Raw genomic sequence first — 21770 nt, 5'->3', positions numbered from 1 at the left:
TATTAACACATTTACATTCATAGCCATTGTGATGTGATTTTAATTGTTTCCTGTTTTATAACTTTCATAATTCCTGGTTAGTATATTTATGTGACATTCAGTCATAATTTCCTCTTCTGGCCTCTAGGAATATTTATTACAGTAGATGATTACAATATAATTAATTACAACAGTAAAATGAAAAGACAAGTAAAAAGTTGTCAAGAAACGTAGGCATGTCTAGAGAATATTTACTTAATTAGCGTTATTCGAAATTATTTTAGCTATAGCATACATAGTAAACATTTATTTTATCATTATGAATAAAATTAAATTTATTTTCACCAATAAGTTAAGTTAGACAATCGGTATCCAGTTAGTAATATTGGATGGCACTTGCGTAGACATTCTGACTTACGTTTGTTGTTAATAATCAATCCGCGTAACTTTGGCATACCAATAATCAAAATTGACACTGTCAACAGATGAAAAGATCTTGACCTTAAATCAGTTCCAATTAATTCAATCGTGAGAGGAAAATCTATTGGCGACACAACTAAATAAATTAAAATAGTTATAAAACATCCTTCTATCTTTCTATGATAAGAAAAATAAAATCAACAAAATGGAAGAAAATCGCAAGTGTATAGGCAGCCGATTGTCAATAAAAGCAACTGTCCGATAAGCCACCGGTCAGTCTGGCTCGAGTGTCGAATATCTTCGCATTGACGCGCATCAATAGACAGTAACAGACAGTCAGTAACGGATAGTTTGAGACAGTCAGTTACCGAAAGATAGTAACATGGTGTCCAAAATTTTGTGTTTCGCGGTCATCGTAGGGCTCGCCAGTGGCGCCACTTGGCAAGGTTACCAGCCGGCGAAACCTAAGGAATTTGGTTAGTAGATTTTTTTATTAATTTGAGTACAAATAAATAAACAAACACGTATTTATTTTATTAATAATAATTCTCTTGCATTTCAATTATTCAGAGTCCATTCGAAATAATTGGTATATTAATCAATCAGCCTAAACCTTCTTTTACGCGTTTCAGTAATGTAATTTTTTAACTAAAATGTGTTGACGTGGGAAATCGTACGAATTTAAAAATAAACGAATTGTGACTGTGTTTACCTTTCTCTACTTCCATTTATTTACCAAAGAAGACATACAAAAACAACATTTAAATTCAAATTAAATTTACACAATAAGTTAATTAAAACTACTGTTTTGGTACAATTTTAGTGTTACCTGTTTTCATTATATGTGTTACATATTATTTTTGGTGGTTATTTTTGCTTGTTTTTTTTTGTTATATAGAAGACACGTCTTATATAGAAAATAATCCTAAAATTCTACTGTTCTATCATTATTGTATTTACTTGTTTACTTTGGTAAATAGTATACGGTTATATTAGCAAGGATTTCGTGATAAATGAGGTAAAATTTAATTTAACGTGCACAGTAGAACAAGTACTTTATCATGCGATGCAAAAATTTTCATTACGTAGCGAACGCCGCGAAAATAGTAAAAGAGTTTAATTTTTATACAAACGCTCACTTTGAATTGTTTGGAAGTAGGTATATAAGGTATATCAAAAGGAAGATAAGATATATGAAATTCTCCTTTATAAGTGAAAGGTGTATTATGAAATTGTGCATCCTGTAGATTCATCTGTTTGTAATTATTAACTTATGAATTGGAATAGAAGTGATTACAGATCTCTTGCTACTTTCGAGGACTAATCTGGAATGCCTCGTGTTAATTACTACCTGTTCTTAATTCTTACAATATTATTGTCGTAGTATGGTACGTATAAATAATGTAACGCAAACATAAGCTTTGACTAAAGTTTGATGATTTCGCAGGGCGTATTAAGTTGTTAGTCCTAATTGTTATCATCATTCAGTCATCAGTCATTTGACCATGTACACCTTGACCTTGAAGGATTTACGTTTAAAAATATCAGACGTGGTTGGTCCTACCCTGTGTCTTTCTCTACCAATCCGCATTCGAGGAATGTAGATCGCAGGTCTATATCTAGTGTGGATTAATACCAATGCCAGTAGGATATAAAAGTAAGAGGACTACTTCAAGAGTTCTATCAAGAACTCTTCGTAGTTCGACTCCGGAACCACCACCGCACTACCTACTTCAGCTTTATAACAAGTCTGTTAAGTGTTGCTGCGTTGTGGTTTAAAGTCTGGTAGAAGGGAGAAACTTATGTAAAACGTTCTGACTTCGTGCTCAGGAGTAGTAACGCATCTGTTGTCGACCGCTGCTACTTCCTATCAGCTGTACTGCATGCTGGCAGCAACTGATCAAGAGTTCTGACCGCCCTAGGCTAATTATGAAGACGCGCCCCCACTGTTACGATAGACCTCAAAAGTAATATATTCGTTTTGACTTTCTTTACTAGCATGAAATTAATAATGCCGAGGACACGATTTTAGCGCGCCCCCTGCGTTCCTCGCGCCCTAGGCTGCAGCCTAATTAGCCTAAGGGTTAATCAGGCACTGCATGCTGGTTTGCTATAAAATAAGGAAAATATAAAGAGGACATGAAAATTCTCTTGATTATGTAGGTACACTTATGACATTTCTTTTTCCTTTAGTTGAATACAATATCTGAATGTTTAAATACAATTATATTAAGCAAAGTGATTAAGCACTTAACCTCATTATCAACTCGTCGTTTAGTTTTTGATGTGTATTTTGTTATCACGTTTATTTGATTGCAAAATGCCAATAGGTCAAGAGATTAAGAGTGGATGCGATACATTTTAATTTAATAATAAAATTGTTTTAAAGTGAGTGCGTTAGTACAGATTGTTAATTTTAATATTTATATTATAAATTACCTAAAACCATCCTTAGTTAATATCCTTTATAATTTTAGTACTTTTGGATGTCAATGCGTAAATGTATGTATGTAATAAATGTATATATACATGTATAGGTATGTAAGTATGTAAGTAAATATATATATATATATATATATAATTAAAAACAACATCATTCACGTATGATTGCGAATATTACATGCACCTACATATATGATGACGATAAAAGCGGTGAAAATCGCGTCATATTCGCTTCATTAAAGTTTATGCACACATATTCACGTAAAGAATTTTATGAACCCACGTCACTACTTGTTCTTGTACTCGTGTTTAGCATTTGATTGTATTTTTAAATCAAATAAGGAAATAGTACCGTATTTACGTTATCAGTTCGCAACGCTTGAAGGCTATATTGCTTTTGTTGAAAATGTTGCTATATGTTTAGTGGGTAACGGTGATGAATCGTCGAATCGAGAGTGATCCGGGTTCAAAATCAAGCTATTTTTAAATTTTTGAAGGAAAATATTGTGATGAAAAAAGTTTTAACAAAAAAATAATTATAGTAATTTTACATTAAATATTGTTTAATTGTTTTTAAAAATTGTATTGTAATTATTTGTTATTAAAAAAACTCAAAAGTTAGCAACAAAAAAATATGACTGACTTATCGACTTTATTAACATTTACTTCGACGAATTACAACATAAACTGTCCAATACATAGAAGAGAAATTGTCCAATAGTAGCGCCGACTTCAAAACCAAGTAAACCAAGATTTATGTTTCATTTTTTTTCATATACTTCTTTAAATATAACATAGCATGAGTAATGATCACGATATAAAGTTCAAATATATCGATAACCCGTGTACATGATAAACTCTGCAATTTGTTACTTAACTGGAACAGAGTGTTAATATCTAGCCTTAGACGTGATATAAATAGCATAAACGTGATAATGAATATTCATTGAAAAATAAATAGGTGGTAAACTAAATAATATTATAGAAATAAATAGAAAATATAGAATAACTATTGATTACTACTGAAGATTTTCAATACGTGTTAGGGACATTACATACGAGCGACTATAACCTATATACTGTGGCTGTGCGCCTATGGAATGCCTTACCGATTACTATCCGACGTGCGCAGTCACTGGATTCTTTTAAGAATCAAGTAAAGGAATTTTATCTATCACTATAATCTGCTTCCTAGTTACTCTGTTATTTTTATACTATTCTATTATTTCCTACTTTATGTATTCTCATTTTTCTCTCCTTTTCTTCCTTTCTTAAGTACTCTAGCTGCTGATATATTTAAAATATGACTCTCGCTGCATTATACTTATGTACACCTGCATTATACATGTTTAGCGATAAGGCCGCCAGTTGTACCTTTAATTAATGTTTATTTTGTATTTCTTAGTATAAATTTGGTGTACAATAAAGAGTATTGTATTGTATTGTATACGTATAATATATGGGCAACTGGTCGCTGATCGTCGTTGATTGTATGTGGTCTACTGTCGCGGCCGGTTGTCGTTTGTCGCTAACAGTTGCTAATGGCAGGTGGTGGTAGTCGACTGTATTTGGTCGGCTGTCGCCAACGGTTCTTAGTTGCCGCCTGCTCTAAGTCACTGCCCCCGACCGTGGGCGATAGTCTCCGGGCTGTCGCTCTTATTAAAGTCCTTATTAGCTATTAAATCCCTTAATTCACACCCTGTTGGATTCGATCAAATCACGCAAAAAACAATTTCAATGACTGCTCTCCAATGATAACAAGCGTATAGTCACTAGCGGTCACCCATCCCACTACCGAGCGTCCGATGTTGCTAAATTATGTAGAGCAGCTACGATTTAAATTAATTTCAATTTGTACCCTATACAATAAAACAGCATTTATTTAATTTTGTTAAACAAGCCCTTATTCTTATTTCTTTATTTCTAACAAACATATTCTTTAAACGTTATAGTACTACTTAATACTGCTTCAATGTTACCAGCAAATTAATTAATGGTATAATTTTACCTGAGAAGTGCTTCGTCTAAATGTTATTCAGCAATGAAATGCATAATTATCTTTGTTTCAAATAACGTTACGTTCACACTGCACATTTTAGCAGCTACTTATACTACTACTATATTAAAGCTTATTATAATAAAGGTTATCATAAATATCGTCACTTTTATATAATTAAAATTATGTATCTCGCTTCGAAATAATAGAAAATAAGCATACCTAGAGATAAATAAAAATAATACATAGAATTTTTGATTTCTTGAGTGTCGGATCTGACTTGCATCTGGTTGCATTGCCTTTGCGTGTTTTATACGTTTAAAGCCAAGGGTGAGTTGGGTTCGTTTTAAGGATCTCAAACTAATTACAAAAATATATATTTTAATGTATGTTTTGGTACGGAATCCTCATTTTGCGTGCCCGACTCACACTTTACTAATTTATTTATGTTGTTTGTGTACGTGGTTTATGTACGTGAACGGACTGTGCGTAAGACGCTTTATAATCGAGGAACAAAACGAACGTAACAAGCAAAGTTCGTAAAGCAAATACTAAGATTCTGCTCGGTGCCTATTATGTAACCATTCGATAATATATTAATATTGAAATGTTTTTTATTAATTCCATATAATTATGTCAAAATTAAATTAGGAGGTTATGTAAAGATTAGGTAGATAAAGTTATAAAGACTAATATAAGGTAATGTAGAGTCGTATGCAATAGGCGTATAATACCTAATATTAAAACGTATAACGTATCATTTCCTTTACTTTAATACGACGCAAGTCAAAAACTGCTTTTCATTTTCTTATAACATCGTCATTTCGGAATAATAATAGAAAAAAGTGTGAACATATTAGTATAGAACTCGTGTATGCTTTTCAAAATGAAATGTTAAAATTTTTGAATATATGTATAAATCAAATCAAATCATTTTTTTATTCAAAATAGGTTTTTTACAGAGTATTTTTTTAATGTCAATACAACTACCACCACTTCACAAGGTGTTTCGTTATGGAGAAGAAGCGGCGAAAGAAACTCCATAACACAGATCTGATATTTCGTACGGGTAAAATACTATTTGGTCCTTAAATAACATATAATATAAAAATGTACACCTGCTTCAATATGGTGTTTTATGACATAGAATTCAATGGCCTATAATTAATTTCATGCCATATTTTTTCCAGTTCACAAATTAATTAAAATATTTTTAATTACTCAACCGAAGGTCAGATGTAAATTAGGTCTTTTGTTTTGGTAATAAATCATCCAGTTTTTTTATTAAAACATATTAATAGTTTGGTTTAACATTGGTCGTTAGATGTTACATAACTATGTAAATGTAATAAAATATGATGTTAATAATAAGTCAGATTTAATCAAAATTTTAAATTTGTTAAAGATTAGACGATATAAAACAATAAATTAAAAATAATGCTTGTTGTAAGATAAAACGAAGTGATTTTTAGTCAAAATAGTTTTAATTAAGTTAATTTATTTGTTCACTTATTCATAAATAAATGCAAAGTTAATACTAAAATTGGAAATCTCGATGAATGTATACTACTTAGAACACTTTTGTTACTTCGGTATTAACGAATACATTGAGCTAAAGCGTAGCATGGCCCGGTTAAGCAAGCGATAAGCAAATACATAATAAAATGGTTCATTGCTCAAAAAGTATGCATAGTAATTAGACACGTGAGGCATTCGGTTTTATCTTCACAATTACAAGCTCATTCATTGGGACGGCGCCGGCTGGCATTTCCATCGAATCAATTATACGCTAAACGGGTATCAATGGCGTCGACGCGGCGCCGGCGTGATCTACTCGTGTTGTAGGCGGATATGGTTTTTTGGACAATGCCTAGATGGGGATGTGAAAAAATGATTGATTTTTTTAATGATGAATTCATCACCATTATCATCAATCCATTATTGTCCCACTGCTGGGCAGGGGTCTCTTATAATGAGTAGGATTAGGCCATCGCGCTGGCTAAGTGCGTATTGGTAGACTTCACATACGTTTGAGATTTGTTTTATAAATCTCTCCGGTATGCAGGTTTCCTCACGATGTCTTCTTAGACCGTTTAACCAAGTTATAATTAATGTCTAATACGCACATAATTTTGAGAAATCAGAGTTGCGCGCCTGGAATTTGAAACTTAACCACTAGGCTATCACTGTGTTCAATAGTATTAATTATTTTAGTGTAATAATCGATTTTTGAAATAATGATAATCTATTTTAGCAAATCGAATATTTTTACATATCTATCTATTATTTTAAATAAGCGGTTGGCTAGCGCGGCCCGCCACCTACAAATTTTAAAACAAATTTAGTAACGACGTTTTTATTAATCGAATTATTAAAAAAAACAATGATTATTTTATCGATGTTTTCACTCATTCTCATTTTTATATACCTACCCTTTATTTTTAGCACTTTAATACATAGATTACATTAGCATTTGATCATACACACTCGTAGGTTCAGAAGTAGGCCACTGCAGCTTGATAAATAGTTGTTTAGTTGTTTCTCGTTCTATTATGTGCTGATTTATTTGATTCTATCTGATCTATAGTAACGGTTTCTTGGAGAGGTATTGTCTTAGTAACAGGCGTGCAGGCAGGAGGCATTGTTATAAATTAATAAATAAACTAACGGTTTTTATTGAGATACGTTACAAGACTTTCTCTTATTATTATCACACTAAGCATATTTATGTCCGATTAAAGACAATTACCAGTACCTTGCCTTAGTTACTTTGAGCATTTGAAAATATTTCACATCCAGACACTATGAAAAAATACCTTTTTTTTACCAATGCTTCTATTCATCATTTACTTCGCTACGTTCATCTGATTGCAAAACCACAACATCTATATGTGGATATCGAGATTAATAAAGCAAAACACCAGCTCTTTAAAATCTAGCTATTTTTCGGACTTGATTTGGCAATATATATTCTATCGTTTGTATCGGCGCCGATCGGTATCGAAACTTTCCGTGTCGACAGTTATGTTATGGCCCATTATGTTTTATGATGTGTTTTTGACATAACGAATGGAAAATTGTTCAAAACAAGCCGTCTGTTTTCATCTAACTGGGTCGATTTATGAAAGTGGAAAAAAAAAACAGGAAAAAAATAACTTCAATTCTTTTACCCTTTGATCATACAGCTGACTTTCGTTTTTCTAATACGGTCAACTGAATTTGCATTTGAAGAGATTGTTACACAAGTAATTAATTAAAAAATCAAAAAACCCGACTGCACTATAAAGCTAAAGTCGAATTTCCAAAAACTGTGAAATAGGCGTTTTATTATTTTTATCCAGAAAGCCAAATACATAGTTTTATAGAAGGTATCTGCTTAAAAATCAAAAGATCTTCAAACAATATTATCCTATTTTATCCTCGTAGAGCTCATTTACGCTATATAAATACCCTATGAGTAAATTTCGAGCACTCTAAAGTACAGCGGTTTTCCTTTGCGTTTATCTTTATCACAGCAGCACTACTCATTTAGTCAGACAGTCATCTCAATATGTTTTATATATGTATATATTATATAATGTATGTGTAATGTCTTTTAAGTTCCTTTATTTTGATACCCTACTCGATAGGTTTGGAATTGTTTTTAAAACGTGTTACTATTTCGCAAAAAAATATCCACCATTTACGATCTATAAAAGATCTATCCGGTGGTTATATTACCTCGTTGGGGTAGAATTTCATTATTTTTATCGAACAAGCCTGATACAACATTTTATAGTGTTTGCTCCAAAATTGACGGTTGTTCAAATGAACTTTTAACCCTTATTTTACCCTCTACGGGGTTGATTTTTCGGGAGGGGATGGGGAGGTGTGTTCTTGTTCCTACCCAGAAAGCCAAATACTAAATTTTATAGTAGTTGCTTCAAAATTAAAGGATTTCAAAAAAACTGTTTTTCCCTATTTTACCCTCTTCGGGGCGGAATTTCCAAAAAGCTTTTCGTAGTATTTATTTACGCTATATAGCAAACTCAAGTGCAAAATTTCAGAACTCTAAGTTGAGCGATTTTGGCTGTACGTTGATTTCTGAAGAATGAAAATGTCATTTAATTAGTCAGTCAGTCAGCCATCTTGCTGTTTTATATATACTCGTATGTTATAGGCAAACTCCGAAGCTCCGGCGCTCCTAGGTTGGACTGGTCAATCCTCAGGTCAGACTGAATGACTTAGTCAAAGCCCAAACAAATGTAAATTTTCGGCCTTTGACTAAACAATTTTCGTCAAACCTGGGAGAGACTAATTTGGTCAGGCAAACGTCAAAACACAATTTTATTAAATCGGGGTTTGACGAGTCAAACTCCGATATAGGTATGAAGTGTCTTATCTTCGTATATTTGGAAGCATTTTATCATTTAAGCAGCTTTCAAGTCTTAAGAACCGCTTAACTCTGCCAGTTCTGACACCTGATTGGTCAGCTTACGTGATTTTCACTTTTATATTTGAGATGCTTTGAGAGAATGCCGTGTGGCATTAGGCCCACCTTTTGTACGATGTGCAATAAAGTATAAAATAAATAAATAAATGCTTTGGAATATACGGAGGTTAGTTTGAAAGATTAGGTATAAAAAAATAACATTTTTAAAATTTTGATGTTTATTGTTTTAATCATTTAAAAAAACCTAACCTAACCTAACCTCACTCGTCTTCAATTTTACACAATTACACGCCCGCACGCTCAATGAACGAACATGAAATGACAAAACAATCGGTCGGAACACCGCGAGAGACATTATGAACCTGTTTAAACATGTTCAGATCAACGTTTGACTGAGTTTTGCAGTCGCTTCTAGGATTGACTAGGCCAAAACCGAAACAGAATAATTTACTTTCGACGTTTGACTGAAAAGTTAGGAGCTCCTGGGTTTGACTAAAAATACTTCAGGCAAAGGGCGAAATTGAAATGTATTTCGGGGATTGCCTGATGGCTTTGGCCAAACCTAGGATAAACCAGTCCTTCCGCGAAGAGACTGTGTATCGGACTTTGACTATAACATATATACAAATATATTTTTATAATCTACGTTTAATTTACTTTCATTTCATATCCCACTCGATAGGTTCGGTTAACTTTTTTTTTTTAATTTGTTACTATTTCGCGCCAAAAATTCACCCTTTTGATTTTTATTTTCTAACACCTATCTAAGGACACTCGGGTCATTGAGACGAATGTAATGCCACATTAACTGTCGAAATTTATCCAGCCGTTTGTAAGATCGGATCAAATAAAGAAAGACAAACATACAAGATACGCGTGAAAAACATAACCCTTCCTTGGCAGTCGGGAAAAAAATAATATGTGCGAAAAAAGTGTAAACTATTTTCAATACGTCTTTCGATATAATTGGTAAGGATTTGAGGATAGCACCCCCAAAAAGTAAATTAACAAGCTCGGGCAAACAGCGAGCGGATGTGGGAACAAAAGCCAAAGACTTGATGAAATCAATAACTTCTGCGAGTTTGTTTACAAAAACTGTTAACGATAATGTACTACTACATATTTCCTAAATAACTGCATATTTTATGGTTGAATCTAACGATAAAGTCTTACCTGATAAAAGTAGTCATTGTCATACATGGACATTTGCAACACCAAAGGAGTCGCCAATGCATCACCGGCTCTGGTTGAGAGCTATTTTTGCACCTTTTTTGAGTTGAAGAACTCCATGAAAACATTTAATATTTTGCGAGGTCTCATCCCATGTATTGATTTTGATAATTATCTAAATTCGCAATTTTAAGTAAAAATCTTTGTATTCTAAATTTGTTATTTAGTAAATATTAACCTAACAATTAATTACATCATCCCTAATCCCACGTTCTAAGAAATTAACGATACAAGGTTTAGGATCCAAATTTCGTAACAAAATATTTGTTTCTTGGTAAAATAAGCTAAACTTAAGGATATTTTAGATTATATTAAAACTTTTTAGTTGTTTCCTTATAGTTAATTTATACGAAGCTTCTTTTATTTTAGAAGTTTTAACTAACAAGCACTGTTTCAATTCTAATGTAATTTGCATATTATTAGATAAAAATAAAGCTCATTTTATATTGTAAAGGGTATGTTTTAATAATAAAAACGTCTATTCAAATTTATGTATTCATATAACATTCCTTTGTCGAAACTCTAATTTTAGCCTTGGCGATAAAAATACAAGGAATGTATGTACTTTAATGCTTTCTGTTTTTTATAACGAAGCCTTCTTTCGGAGGTCAGGGTCCCCGTTTGTAAACATCACACAAGGTCACCGATTTTTAGAGTTCCGTAGCTAAGTAGGAGATTACAAAATAGATTTCTCATTACTTGAATAAAAACGTCCAATAGGTTGTGTTTTTCTGCCACGAAATAATAATGTGCGAAACTTATAACTTATATAGTATTTTTTATAAGATTTTATCAAAATAAAGCCGTTTACCTAATTTCAGCTATTTTCAGAAAAATAGTACCATAATCAAACGTTTTAGAAAAATATACAGTAATATAAAATCCCAACAATTAGACTCCTTTTTTTTTAAAATAGCGATTGAAAGTTTTGTGTTGTAAAATACATGTCCAACTCAGAACTTTCTGCATATGATGTGGTAACAGACTCGTATGGTGAGCTCTCCCCCACGGGTCGTCAATCGTAACGTTAGGGAAAATAAACATTCAGAAATGACTATACGGAACACCATTTCTCAAGACCAGAGTCGTACTTAGCCGGTTATTAAGCCAATCACGCTAAAGCCTCCGGATAACACATGAGGTCGTCTTTCAGAATTAAAAGGTTATATGGTTTTCCAATTCGATTCGTAGTCATGATTCGTATAATTCGACGACCGTACCTACTTAAAATACACAATAAATAAAATTGCAAAATCCGTCTGTTATTTAATAATAACAATATTTTCTAAGTTAATGTATACTTATTTCATGCTTTAATATCGGTTTTAATATTAAAATAGTAAACAATTATCTAGTCAACCTGATGGTAAGTGGTAATTGGCAGATAAAATTTGATGCCTATCGTGGGTTGGCGATACATGCCTTGCTACTCCTGAGGTGGAATCTAAGGTATAGGAATCTCGGATAAATATGTTGTTCTTATCGTTATCGTTTAAAGCAAAAGAAAGCAGCGTTTAACCCTAGGTGCCTTCGAAGTCAAACCGCAGAGGGTTTAACGTTCAAAACGTTCTTAGAAGTCTAGATCCTCCTTGAAATTTGCCCTTGCCAACTAATCTTGAAATTAACTAAACGAAACGAGTTTGTCGCTTAAAAATAATGATTTTTAACAAGACTGATTTTCATCGAGGGTCATACTTTTCTTTTAAAATATACTAGGGTTCTTAGCAAAATTTCAAAATAGTTGTAAACACGTGGAACCGTGCAAAGAAGCCCGTTTTAATCTTATAAATAGCATTCGCGCTACGAATTCGACATTTGGTTATTTTTGTACGAACATAATAATTCTGTGAAATAAGTTAATTTGAATAAGTTATTTAAGACAGTTATTGGATCCCGGAGCCCCATTCTGCTCTCAAAGGCAAACTCCTTAATTAGAATCTCATAAAAAAGTATTTAAAAATAATTAAAAACCAAAAATGAAACACAATTATGGCGTGTTTTGCCGTATCTGTGCCTAAGGTCATATCGATCGGTAGGTAGGTTTAAATTTCAGCCTCACCTCAAGTCCCGAGTTCGAATTCCAGGCATGCATACCGGATTATTTGAAGTGATTGCACATTAGACATTTATTGTCACATGTTTTGATGTGTTTTTAATTTTTAAGGTGTGTATATGAAGCCTTAAAATTTGGCACACGTAGTTAAATGCAGATCGTTAATAAATTTACATCTTTTCATGTCATTAGCGTCATTGTCAAGTAGCGAGTAAAACAAATTGACTTCTTTTCATGTCATTTTGGTAGGTAGTACTAGGTAGTATAACAAATCGATTGTTTCTTAGCAACTAGTAAAACAAATTGAATTCTTTTCGCGTTACTTAATTAGGTACGAATAATGTTATTGATTATTTTAATTATCGTGAACTGAAATTATTTTTACTGATAATTGATTATTGAATGCAGTCCATTGAGGTGATTATTTCAAATTAATTTTATTTTTGACTATAACACTAACTAAGTTGTTTTGTATTTGTTTGTTCTAAATATCAAAATTGATAATAAGTGGTATAATTTTCGATCTTATCTTAGCGGTCCAGGGTTTAGTTCTAGCTGTCCTAGGCTTTTCTTCCAGCATATGTGTACAGTTAATAACATAACTAATATGTAATAGTTATAATAATATAACTATTACAAATTAGTTGTCTATTATTGTCATAGTCAGTAGGAAGGTAAACAATCATGACTGCCAGTATCATAATATACTCAAAAGTGTAAGTCTATCAATTCGTATACGGCCAGCGCAGTGGAAAACTTAAAAGTAGTAAGTTTGACACAAAAGTTTTATTAATAAAGGAAAGTAGCAAATGGATATGCAATCCACTTTATGGATCCACTTTATGGATAAACAACTCCATATATAACAGGGATTTTATCAGAAATGCCCTCTACGCTTGAGGATTAAGATATAGTACATCGTATATAGTACATAGTACACAGTAGTGTTATAGTACATCAATCGGCAACTAAAAATTTAGAATTACAATTATTAGAAAAACATAAAATTTACAAAATAAAGAAACTTGGAGTAATATTATATTCTCTTGACCTCTAATCGTTATCAAAAGAACTTAATGCATTCCAAAAACAAACAGATGATGTACAACTCGATTCGTGGAATGCGTCTGATATTATTTTAGTTTCTCGCAATTTATTTTAGTAAGAAGCGTTGTTTTATTTTATTTTCAATACGATGAACTCGAATGCAACGACCTTGTTGAATATTCCAAAGGACGTAACGGGTCTAATGTAGTCATTTTGCAAAGTCATGGTTTCATTGATTTTTTACTTTTATATTTTTCTAGTTGACTCGACTGTTGTTCTACCCAAAAAAGACAAGTAGATTTAGACGCTTATCGAGTCTAAAAGTATTTTATATTTTAAGCTGGGAGCAAACATACACAAGACGATGTATACAAACACATTGACATGTTTATATATATTAAGATAAAATGTTAAACAGTATTACGTACTTAACATATAATATGATTATTTATATACAAGCTTTGTAGAGAACTGATAAAGTGGTGATCTGTGACCGACCTCATATATACTCGTATTTGGACTCCTACATAGTATTGGCTACAGATGCGTTGATAACCTTTAAACTAAATTGGAACGCTCAGTATGGTAGAGCCTTTCCTTTACCAAGATTTTCTTTATCAACCTCTACTTTATTTTAAATAGGATAATTGGAGATTTGTAGAACCAATTTCAAGTTTTGCTATTGTGCAAATTAAAATGTAAACTAGATGACATTTGATTTACGCAAATACACTCCAGCATTATTCCAATAATGATTTGTATTCAAATAAGAATATTACAAGTTTCAAATTGGATTTTCAAACAGACAAACAGTTGAATTTTACTTATACGTATTTATCGTGGTTGAACACACTTTGTTCAGCGTGGGTTTAGGAATGCCGAGTAATAAAAATTCAGTCTTGGTTTGGTTTTTATTTTTATTGGTCGATTTGCGGAAGTTGTAATATATGGATCATTTATGTTCATTGTTGTTTAGGTCCGGATTCTTTGTTGTAAGGATCTCACATCCATGGATCGTCGTCAACTCATTACTATCCCACTGGTGTGTACGCCGCACGGGTCGGCTCTAAGAATGAGAAGGATTATGTTCTACCGCGCTGTCAAAGTGCGTATTGGTTAACTTTACATACCTTTTTTTAGATCTCTTGGGTGCGCTTGTTTTCTCACGATATTTCCTTTTGCAGTTAAAGCAACAGATAATTAATTTCGAACCCTTTCGATATTGTTCTAAAATGATAAAGATGTGTTTCGAATATAATATTCATCGACATTGCCATGAATTTGCAATCTTTGAGTTACTATATCTAAATTTTGGTTAGCAAATCAACGAGTCATAGAGTGGTGGTTTGAAATTCGGCTTCTGAATAAGTAGGATTTCGTCCCAAATAAGCACTTCTGAATTGTTAAACTTATATGCGTATTAGAAATTAATTATCACATATGAAGTCAATTTGAATTTGGTTAGCGCTGTGGGAAGACCGAAAGCCCTCTCACTCTGACAGGAGCTCCATGCCCAGCATTGAGACAATAACGGATTAAGGACAAAGTTGGAACGTGAGGTATAAGCCTAATCATACATCTTAAACCTTAACACGACAGCGTTTTACTCTGCGTATTTTTTCTATATTCGGAAAATTTTGTTCGCCGTTTATAAATAGCACTGGCTATATGTATTTAGATTAAAATATGAAGATGATATTATAATTTAAAATAATAATCGATCTATTAAGAGCATTAATATTAATCGATTTTCGTACATCTAAATATGAATTATTGCTAGCAAACATGGAAAATTTTTCACTATGAAAATATATTAATATTTTCATAACAACTCGTTATGTACTGTAACTGGTTTTTCTTGTATACTCGTATTCCCTAAGATTTATGACACAATTTGAAAATAATTAATATCAGTTTTATATCGTGAGTAATAAAAGAAACACTAATAAGGAAACCATTTGATCAAAGTTCCCCGTCTGACGTCATTGACAAGTGGCCCTTAGAGGAAACAAACAATTTTAGTTCATACATTTTTGTTATAAGGGCCATAATACTATATCATACAAAAAACCAGATGTTACTTACAAATTAAGTTCATGCAAATAAGTTGACTACTACATTTATTATATTTTTATTCAATGCTGTAAATAAATTAGCGGAAATCCCGTTTGATGAATTAATTAATAGTTATTTTGAATTAGTACAACTGATACTACTTTATTGAAGTTTAAACTACATCTTAATCATCTATATGTATTTTGAAATAAAATTACTGTGAATTACCGGTATCATCCAATTATAAGTATTTATTGTTTCGAATGGATTTAATTTGAATAAAATTCTTTTGTAGTTTTGTTAAGCTTTATAGTGCTATCTATATTACTATGTATTTTTTCACCCTATATATCATAAAAACATACGCTACATCTGCTATTTTCTTAGTCTTCTATTTGTAATTCTTTCTCTTTCTTTACTTCCAGCTCACAAAGAAGGCTGCTACATAGAGGAGATCAATGACGTCATTAAGTATGGCGAGGAAATAGCACCTATTGGCATTTGCTACAGAATCGAGTGTTCCAAATATATGGTGTATTACGCTTCGTGAGTATTTGATTATATTTGTAACTTTTGTAACGCTCAGAAGATATTCCAAAAATTCCACAATGAGAGGTCGCCATGCGATGTCAGCTGTGCGGTCCCCTTGGACGAAGCTTTTAAAGGAGACGTTTTAGTTGGTTGGTCCTCCCTTCAGGAGGTCCTTTCACGAGCCCCACTCGACGCAGGTACCGTCGTCGCGGCCTGTAAGTGCTTGGATGCAGTTAAACTCCTCCCTCTGCAAAGGGTAGCCCAGTTTGACATCGAATCGTCTGGGCGCAAAAAAAAACCAAGCTAATAAAAGCGTGGTAAAAAGAAACGATCTACTGTTGCGTAATATGGAAATACTGTTTTATTACCACTATATTATTTCCAGTATTGTTCAATTTAAAAATAGGAGCCTTTTCAAAAAATATTTTCCTAGAAATGGAAAAGAAAACGGCAAACAGCTAAATAACCGGAGAAGCATTACAGAGCCATCGGCTTGGAGTTTATTTTGAAATTAAACGTCGTCTACATCAGTAAGCTTCTTACGAACTGCAGTCAATTTGCTTTTAAAGTATTTTGTACGTCTCTGTGTAGCTATGAAAGATATTTTTCCGTTTCTATACTAATATTATAAAGAGGAAAACTTTGTTTGTTTGTTTGTTTGATTGTAATGAATAGGCTCAAAAACTACTGGATCGATTTTAAAAATTCTTTCACCATTCGAAAGCTACATTATCCACGAGTAACATAGGCTATATTTGATATGAAATATATTTGATAAATAGATTTTGAGGCGGTACAAAGTTTGCCGGGTCAGCTAGTGTATTATATACTATAATGATTAAAATGTGTAAGTTGTATTAAAGTTTATAAGTATTTCCTGAAACTACTGATTGGATTCAGAAAATTCTAAATTAAAATTTCGGAACAATTTCAGAACGCACGTAGTTTTATTCTATGGAAAAACTGTATTTATTGAGAAATTATTGTTTGTAGGAAGAGTATAATAAATATGAAAAGATTTGCAAAATTATCAGCGTAAGTTGAAATGTGCTAAAAATATAAAGTAACAATTAAATGTATAATATTGTATATACTTACCACGCAGGCAAAATCGCGGGCAAGAGCTTATAATAAACAACAAAGATTTTAGACTTATAAAAAATCCAGTAAAAATACACAAAGGAAACTCCTTTCACCCGCAAGCTTTGAAAAAGAAAATTATAATAAATTAGCGGTAATTAGAAGTGCCTTAGCTAATAACGTTACTGAGTAAAACGGGAGCCGCATTAGAATTAGAGAAAGGGAATATAAAATAAAACACAAAAACACTTAGAGATAAATATAACAAAGTTGATTTTCCTTAATTACCTCTTCCATGATTCATAAAATGAAAACGAAAATTTGCATTTTGCTTTTGGAACAGATAGTAGAAAGGGAATTCGAGATTTCCTATACATATTCTTATTGTTACCAACAAAGATTTGGCGTTTTGTGTCAATAATATTAGATAAATCACGTAGAGAGACATTATAAAATTAAGCTTAAAGTATATCAATATTTAAGCTAGACTGCTAGACCATACTACTTAGCTCAAAGATTACTGTTGTAACGTAAATGCTAGTATCTACTAATAGCAATGTATCTTTAATATTAAAAGATATACTAATAAACTTTTTTCTCTTTCCAGATGTGGAGTAGTTGGCACATCCGACCCCAAGTGTTACGTCACAGACACGGATCCCAGCAAGCCTTATCCACAATGCTGTCCAAACATCAAATGTGAAGTGGATAACAATATCGCCTAGTGTAGACCTTAAGCAGCATCTGTTGGTAGTACTGGCATTTGGAAGAAGTTGTCGAAGATTGAGAGAGAAGATGGAATGGATGATAGAAGTGAAAAAGCGTGAGGAAGAATAAAAGAAAGAAATAATGTTTGAATGAAAATAGATTAGAACGTAAATACTTTGGAAATAAATTTGTATTAGAATACACTTTGAATATAATATATTTAATAATAGAAAATGTAATTATGACAATATTAATAATAATAATAATTTTGAGATAAATGTAATAAAGAAGGAATGTAAAATTAAAAATGTTTAGTAAAATAAGATAAATATTATGATAAGGAACATACTAAATTGTAACCACTTAAAGGAAGTTGATTGTAAGGAAAATGTAAATATACAAGTAAATGTAAAATTGTAATTGTAAATGTTATGTGTAAATGCCATGTAGTTACCATTCGTGATGCTTATATAAGACTTATTGATAGAGTTCCTTTTGCAAGAGTTGGAGGTGTGGCAGTGCTTGCAGTCTCTGACTCTAGAAGCTATCTTGCCGCCAAATCGTTGATATTATTTAATTTATTAAATTGATTTTTCTTTATTATATATTTTATTTCATCTCCTCCCAAGTATATAACTTAGATGAGTTTTGTTTTGCCACTTTCAATCCGAGACCGGAGAGATATATAAATGGTGATTTTAGATTAGGTCTAGATGTTTTTGTACTCATCTTTATGTCCGTTAATTACACCTATGACACAGGGAATTCTAGTATAGAAATATTAATATACAAAGCGTTATTATATAAGCTATCCTTGTTTTTTATACCATTTAATTAGCAAACGAGCATGCAGAGCATCTGATGGTAACTGGTGACTGCCGTCCATAATCAACTCCATATAGAACAGGGGTTTTACTTGCAGTCGATCTTAGACGCGCTGTCACTGCTGGGGACTAAGATGGTACCTTATAGGTAAGTTAGTTAGCACCTATACCCTTTTACTAAAACGCAGATCTGCTGCACGCTTGAAATAAGACGTTGCTGATTAAAGCCTTGTAGATTATTTATCTAAATGCGGTTATCAAACCTTTATTTGCTAGAAAATTCAAGGAGAAACGAAAATGTAAATTTTAATGAATATGTAAATGTATTGTACGAGTTAGTTGGAAAATATTTTCTGAAAATTTGCTCCAAGGATTTTTCATTTGCCTTTTGAAAACGGTTGAGTTTGTTTATGCAAATGCTTTAATATGCCCACACACTTTGCCAGAACACTCGACGAAGCTGAAAGTGGAAAGCCCAAGTTTTTACTTAGCTTCCATTTAATATACAAAAAGTTGGGCTAGTTTTCATTATGTATAAGATAGTGTTTGTTGCTAATTGGTTAGGCATTTAATATCTTTATTTAATTAAAGTCTAAAAGCGATGTTTTCTCCGCACAGTTTTCTAGGTATGTAGGCATTTTCTTAAGTACTCAATTTGAAGTTTAAATAAACAGACTGAACATAAAAATGTAATAATAGTATTTAAAGTTATATTATTTTATTTTATCTCTTCCTTAGCTACATTTTATTTTAACTAATTTTTATTTAAAACTATTCCTTTTGTGTAATGATCAAATTGGATTATATCTGTCACTCGCATTTATAGCACTCATAATTCTGAAAAAATAAATGTATTTATTTATTTTATTTAAACTTTATTGTAAACCTAGTGATTACCTGTTTTGGATTTACTATTTACAATGACATATTACAAGTTCATGAATATGTTTTAATCTCAAATATGCAGTAATAAAATGCATTCGCTACCACTAAGAAAGACAACCAATCACTCTTAAACCATATTTTCCGAAAATATTAACCGTAGTTTGGCTGCCAAAATGCCCTCCGTTCAAAATGTAAAGCGTATTCGAGCATAAAAAATTCTGATCCGGAATTTATTATTTCAATTTATGAGTCAACGGAGATCTCTTAATGGGCATAAATTCGCTGTAAAATATTCTTCCACTTTATTTTACGTTCATGGTAACATAACAACATGAGATTCTCTAACGTTATTCTTGTATGAGATAAGGGAATCTCGTCTTTACGAAGCTGTTATCAGTCCTAACTTTATTTATGTTACGTTTTATAAAACCACCAAAAAGCGTCCAATTTCTACTTCAAATTTAATACAAGGCCACAGAAGTCCCGTATATTTTGTTTTGACTAAGTTCTGCAAAATATTAATTCATATTTAATATAGTCACAAAAGCCCGGTATATTTTAGTTTGACTAAGCTTGACAAAATCCTAGTCCATATCTTATACAAAACCACTCAAGTCCTGCATATTTCGTTTTGACTAAGTTTGACAAAATCCTAATTAAAGTTTAAGCTATAGCTACAGAAGTCTGCATATTTTACTTTGAGCAAGTTTGACAAATACTAATCCAAATTTAATACATAGGTACATACATTCTGCATATTTTGCGTGGACTAAATTTGACAAGATTATAATAAGCATAACTTCAATCTGTTTAAGGTTTATTAAGTTTATGGACAGTAGTGACTATTTAACAGTAGGCGGACTTATTTGCGATTGCACTTTTTACGAGGAATGAGGAGAAATACAAAGCACTCAGGTACTTTCAATTGAAATAAGGGACGGACAATGGAAAAAGATAGGAAAAAACGGACTTAATTCGCCTAAATTCGTAAAAAAAAAATATAACTGCATACTAGCTTTGATTCAAAGTCACTTCACGTTTAAAGCAAACAATTCACACATCAATAGAGAATGAACAATAGAAATCCACACTCGGAATTCGCCATGAAATTCCATTTTTATGGGAACCGATTGTACACGGCCTCGCAAAAATTTGAATAGGGTTGTACCAAGTACGTATAAACATATTTTATGGATTTTATTATAAAAATGTTATTGTTGATAAAAATGAGACTAAATGTTTTGTACGGTACAAAATGAAAGATGAAATGAAAGGAAAGTATCAACATAACTTTTTTGGTGATTTGTAAAATCCAGTATTATTTACTGTCAAAGATTTATGGTAATACAAAAAGTAGAAAGTTTAAAAAAATATCTATGATGGTTAACGTGAAACATAATTTAAATTTCAGTTACAGCTCTGGTCTAATTACGCCTGAAATCTGAACTTAAAACTGGAGGTCCCGACTTGAACCCCAAGCACATTTAAATTTTCGAAGTCATATCTATGAAGTGGTTCAATATATACTTGGTCTTGCCCAGTAGTGGGAAAGAATGGGACTTTGACGAATATCGGTGGTTAGTGTTATTGACGTGACAACGTCTTAAATTAGGTTGCGGCTGGGAGTCACTTATGAAAAAGTGTAACGCCCGGTAACGTTACGATGAGTCACCGAACGAGAGAGAGGCCCGCCGAATGCCTTGCGTCTCTCTCCCACTCAACTATGATCGGTCTGCCGCGCGCGCAGCACTAGAGAATTAGGCGCATTGAATCGGCGCATGCTTGTGTCTCTGTCTTTGTCTTTCTCGAACGTTCTTGGCGTTGGAAAAACAAGAAAGCGTCACAATACAAGTTCACACGTGTGGTTAAAGTATCGTCAGCTGTGTCTGTAGTGAAAATATTTATATTCATATCAATAAATATTCTACCGAGAAAAAGACGTTGTCACGTAAAATCTTCGCCCGTAAAACCGACTTTACAGGCAACCATTTTTTTTTTTTTATTTTGATAATATATTAAAAAATGTTGCGGACAACCCTATTACATCGAGGCTATTTTAATTGTAAGATAAAATAGTGGACAGTTATT

General features: G+C 32.3%; 1 protein-coding gene across 1 annotated transcript; it reads left to right on the top strand.

The window, feature by feature from the left end:
- Positions 1–680: 680 nt before the first annotated feature.
- On the top strand, positions 681–18573 carry LOC140743386 (uncharacterized). Its single transcript, XM_073074596.1, has 3 exons — positions 681–875; positions 16080–16200; positions 17873–18573. Exons 1-3 carry the CDS (start codon positions 782–784, stop codon positions 17988–17990), a joined length of 333 nt encoding a protein of 110 aa, XP_072930697.1. The 5' UTR covers positions 681–781; the 3' UTR covers positions 17991–18573.
- The last annotated feature ends 3197 nt before the right edge of the window (positions 18574–21770 follow it).

Source organism: Epargyreus clarus, unplaced genomic scaffold (genome assembly GCF_041222505.1).
Source record: "Epargyreus clarus isolate Ecla_fem2 unplaced genomic scaffold, WU_Ecla_fem_2.2 ptg000001l, whole genome shotgun sequence".
Classification (NCBI taxonomy): Eukaryota; Metazoa; Arthropoda; class Insecta; order Lepidoptera; family Hesperiidae; genus Epargyreus; species Epargyreus clarus.
Note: the sequence above shows the minus strand (reverse complement) of the source record. Positions and strands in the feature narration are given on the sequence as shown.

Bases quoted from the DNA above. Each gene is read 5' to 3' on its own strand.
- LOC140743386 (XM_073074596.1), top strand. From the start codon at position 782: ATGGTGTCCAAAATTTTGTGTTTCGCGGTCATCGTAGGGCTCGCCAGT. The intron at 876-16,079 runs GTTAGTAGATTT...CTTTACTTCCAG, and splicing joins GGCGAAACCTAAGGAATTTG to CTCACAAAGAAGGCTGCTAC. The intron at 16,201-17,872 runs GTGAGTATTTGA...TTCTCTTTCCAG, and splicing joins TATATGGTGTATTACGCTTC to ATGTGGAGTAGTTGGCACAT.